The sequence below is a fragment of the Salvelinus sp. IW2-2015 genome, linkage group LG4q.2 (assembly GCF_002910315.2).
Source record: "Salvelinus sp. IW2-2015 linkage group LG4q.2, ASM291031v2, whole genome shotgun sequence".
NCBI lineage: Eukaryota > Metazoa > Chordata > Actinopteri > Salmoniformes > Salmonidae > Salvelinus > Salvelinus sp. IW2-2015.
Window position 1 is genome coordinate 24750368 of NC_036843.1, and position 4056 is coordinate 24754423.

At 49.7% G+C, this 4056-nt stretch overlaps 1 protein-coding gene across 1 annotated transcript in view; it reads right to left on the reverse strand.

Annotated features, from left to right (window-relative positions):
- LOC111963066 (tau-tubulin kinase 2-like) overlaps positions 1–4056 on the reverse strand; it is a 64939-nt gene that overhangs the window by 25651 nt on the left and 35232 nt on the right. The window contains 2 exon segments of the mRNA XM_070443302.1: positions 3113–3135; positions 3138–3216. Coding sequence (XP_070299403.1) covers positions 3113–3135; positions 3138–3216 — 102 coding nt within the window.

Here is a 4056-nt window from a genome sequence, read left to right on the forward strand (position 1 = left end):
GTTTGATGGCCTCCTTTACATAAAATGTATGCACGCGTGACTTTAAGTCGCTTTGGATAAAAGCATCTGCTAAAAGGCATATCCACTTAGCGTACAAAACATTATGAAGTTTACTTGCTCTTTCCATGACATAGACTGACCAGGTGAAATCTATGATCCCTTATTAWTGTAACTTATTAAATTCACTTCAATCAGTGTAGATGAAGGGGAGGAGGCAGGTTAAAGAATGATTTTTAAGCSTTGATACAATTGAGATTTAAGTAACAAAAGATTGAAGTGCCTTTGAACAGGGTATGGTAGTAGGTGCCAGGCRCAACGGTTTGTGTGAAGAACTGCAACGTTGCTGGGTTTTTCCATGTGTGTATCAAGAATGGCCCAGCACCCAAAAGACATCCAGCCAACTGGACACAACTGTGGGAAGCATTGGAGTCAACATGGGCCAGCATCCCTGTGGAGTCAACATGGGCCAGCATCCCTGTGGAGTCAACATGGGCCAGCATCCCTGTAGAATGCTTTCAACACATTTTAGAGTCCATCCCCTTGACAAATGGAGGCTATTCTAAGGGCACCTCAATATTAGGAAGGCGTTCCTAATGTCTGGTATACTCAGTGTACATTATAACTATTTTTTTATGTAGACTCGTGCATGAGTACATTCATATGCAGCGACGTCAGAGCTGTGACATGTTATTGAGTTAGTCTGTCAGTCTCTAGTCAAGTCAAGTTAGCCAAAGATAACGTTACCATTACGAGTCATGTACCTAACTAACGTTACCATTACGAGTCATGTACCTAGCTAACGTTACCATTACGAGTCACGTACCTAACTAACGTTACCATTACGAGTCATGTACCTAGCTAACGTTACCATTACGAGTCAGACTTCACATCATGTTGCTGTACGACTAACATGTGTAGAACGCTGCTACTGGCGAGGCTGGGGAGAGAGAGAGACTTCACATCATGTTGCTGTACGACTAACATGGTAGAACCCTGCTACTGGCCGAGGCTGGGGAGAGAGAGAGAGACTTCACATCATGTTGCTGTACGACTAACATGGTAGAACGCTGCTACTGGGCGAGGCTGGGGAGAGAGAGAGACTTCACATCATTGCTGCTGTACGACTAACATGGTAGAACCCTGCTACTGGGCGAGGCTGAGGGAGAGAGAGAGACTTCACATCATGTTGCTGTACGACTAACATGGTAGAACCCTGCTACTGGGCGAGGCTGAGGGAGAGAGAGAGACTTCACATCATGCTGCTGTTACGACTAACATGGTAGAACCTGCTACTGGGCGAGGCTGGGAGAGAGAGAGACTTCACATCATGTTGCTGTACGACTAACATGGTAGAACGCTGCTACTGGGCGAGGCTGGGGAGAAGGAGAGACTTCACATCATGTTGCTGTAGACTAACATGGTAGAACGCTGCTACTGGGAGAGGCTGGGGGAGAGAGAGACTTCACATCATGTTGCTGTATGACTAACAGGTAGAACCCTGCTACTGGGCGAGGCTGGGGGAGAGAGAGACTTCACATCATGTTGCTGTACGACTAACATGGTAGAACCTGCTACTGGGCGAGGCTGGGGAGAGAGAGACTTCACATCATGTTGCTGTACGACTAACATGGTAGAACCCTGCTACTGGGCGAGGCTGGGGGAGAGAGAGACTTCACATCATGTTGCTGTATGACTAACATGGTAGAACGCTGCTACTGGGCGAGGCTGGGGGAGAGAGAGACTTCACATCATGTTGCTGTATGACTAACATGGTAGAACCCTGCTACTGGGCGAGGCTGGGGAGAGAGAGAGACTTCACATCATGTTGCTGTACGACTAACATGGTAGAACGCTGCTACTGGGCGAGGCTGGGGGAGAGAGAGAGACTTCACATCATGTTGCTGTACGACTAACATGGTAGAACCCTGTACTGGGCGAGGCTGGGGAGAGAGAGAGACTTCACATCATGCTGCTGTATGACTAACATGGTAAGAACCCTGCTACTGGGCGAGGCTGGGGAGAGAGAGAGACTTCACATCATGTTGCTGTACGACTAACAGGTAGAACGCTGCTACTGGGAGAGGCTGGGGGAGAGAGAGGACTTCACATCATGTTGCTGTACGACTAACATGGTAGAACCCTGCTACTGGGCGAGGCTGGGGGAGAGAGAGAGATTTCACATCATGTTGCTGTACGACTAACATGGTAGAACCTGCTACTGGGAGAGGCGGGGAGAGAGAGAGACTTCACATCATGTTGCTGTACGACTAACATGGTAGAACCCTGCTACTGGCGAGGCTGGGGGAGAGAGAGAGACTTCACCATCATGCTGTTCGACTTAACATTGGTAGAACGCTGCTACTGGCCGAGGCTGGGGAGAGAGAGAGACTTCACATCATGTTGCTGTACGACTAACATGGTAGACCCTGCTACTGGGCGAGGCTGGGGGAGAGAGAGAGAGACTTCACATCACATGTTGCTGTACGACTAACCATGGTAGAACCCTGCTACTGGCCGAGGCTGGGGAGAGAGAGAACTTCAAATTATGTTGCTGTACGACTAACATGGTAGAACGCTGCTACTGGGCGAGGCTGGGGGAGAGAGAGAGACTTCACATCATGTGCTGTACGACTAACATGGTAGAACCCTGCTACTGGAGAGGCTGGGGGAGAGAGAGAGACTTCACATCATGTTGCTGTACGACTAACATGGTAGAACCCTGCTACTGGGCGAGGCTGGGGAGAGAGAGAGACTTCACATCATGTTGCTGTACGACTAACATGGTAGAACCCTGCTACTGGCCGAGGCTGGGGGAGAGAGAGAGACTTCACATCATGTTGCTGTACGACTAACATGGTAGAACCCTGCTACTGGCGAGGCTGGGGAGAGAGAGAGACTTCACATCATGTTGCTGTACGACTAACATGGTAGACCTTACACGACAATAGCACACAAACAGACATGACCAGTATGTTTGATGCCTATTCCCAGACTAAAAAGCTATTTCAATTTAGATTCACCATTAAGCAAGCTTTTAGTCTAGGACTAAGCTTAATATGTGTCCGGGAAACCGGAACACAGTGTCTAACCACACATGTGGACAGACACTTACCGGTCGGACCTCTTGGCAGGAGTAGTGAACTGGCGTGCCAGGCCAAAGTCCAGCATGTAGCAGGTCCTACAGGTACTGGGGAACCGACCCATGGCAAAGTTGGACTAGGAGAGAGAGAAGGTGAAGAAGAAGAGAGATAGAGATAAAGAAAAAAGAGAGGAAGGATTTTAAAGCAACTATCATAGTCTGATTCTTGTCACTTTCACAGAAAGAAAATGTCAAATTACTGATGATGATCTCCTCATTCAAAAAGGATAGTCCCTAAGCATACACACACACACACTCACATACTCCACCCTCACACACACACACACACCTCCACCCTCACACCAACACTCTACACCTCACACACTCCACCCTCACACGCTCCACCCTCACACACTCTCACCCTCACACACACACACTCCACCCTCACACACTCACCCTCACACGCTCCACCCTCACCACACTCCACCCTCACACACACACACACACACACCACACACACACACACACACACACACACACACACACACACACACACACACACACAACACACACACACACACACACACACACACACACCACACACATACTCCACCCTCACCACACACAACACTCTCCCCTCACACACACACTCTCCACCCTCACACACACACACACTCCACCCTCACACACTCCACCCCACACACTCCACCCTCACAACACACTCCCCCCTCACACACACACTCCCCCCTCACACACACACCACCCCACACACCACACACACTCCACCCTCACACACACACACACACTCCACCCTCACACACACATCCACCCTCACACAACACACTCCCCCTCACACACACACTCCCCCTACACACACACACTCCCCCCTCACACACACTCTACCCTCACACACACACACACTCCACCCTCAACACACACACACACATCCACCCTCACCACACACACACTCCACCCTC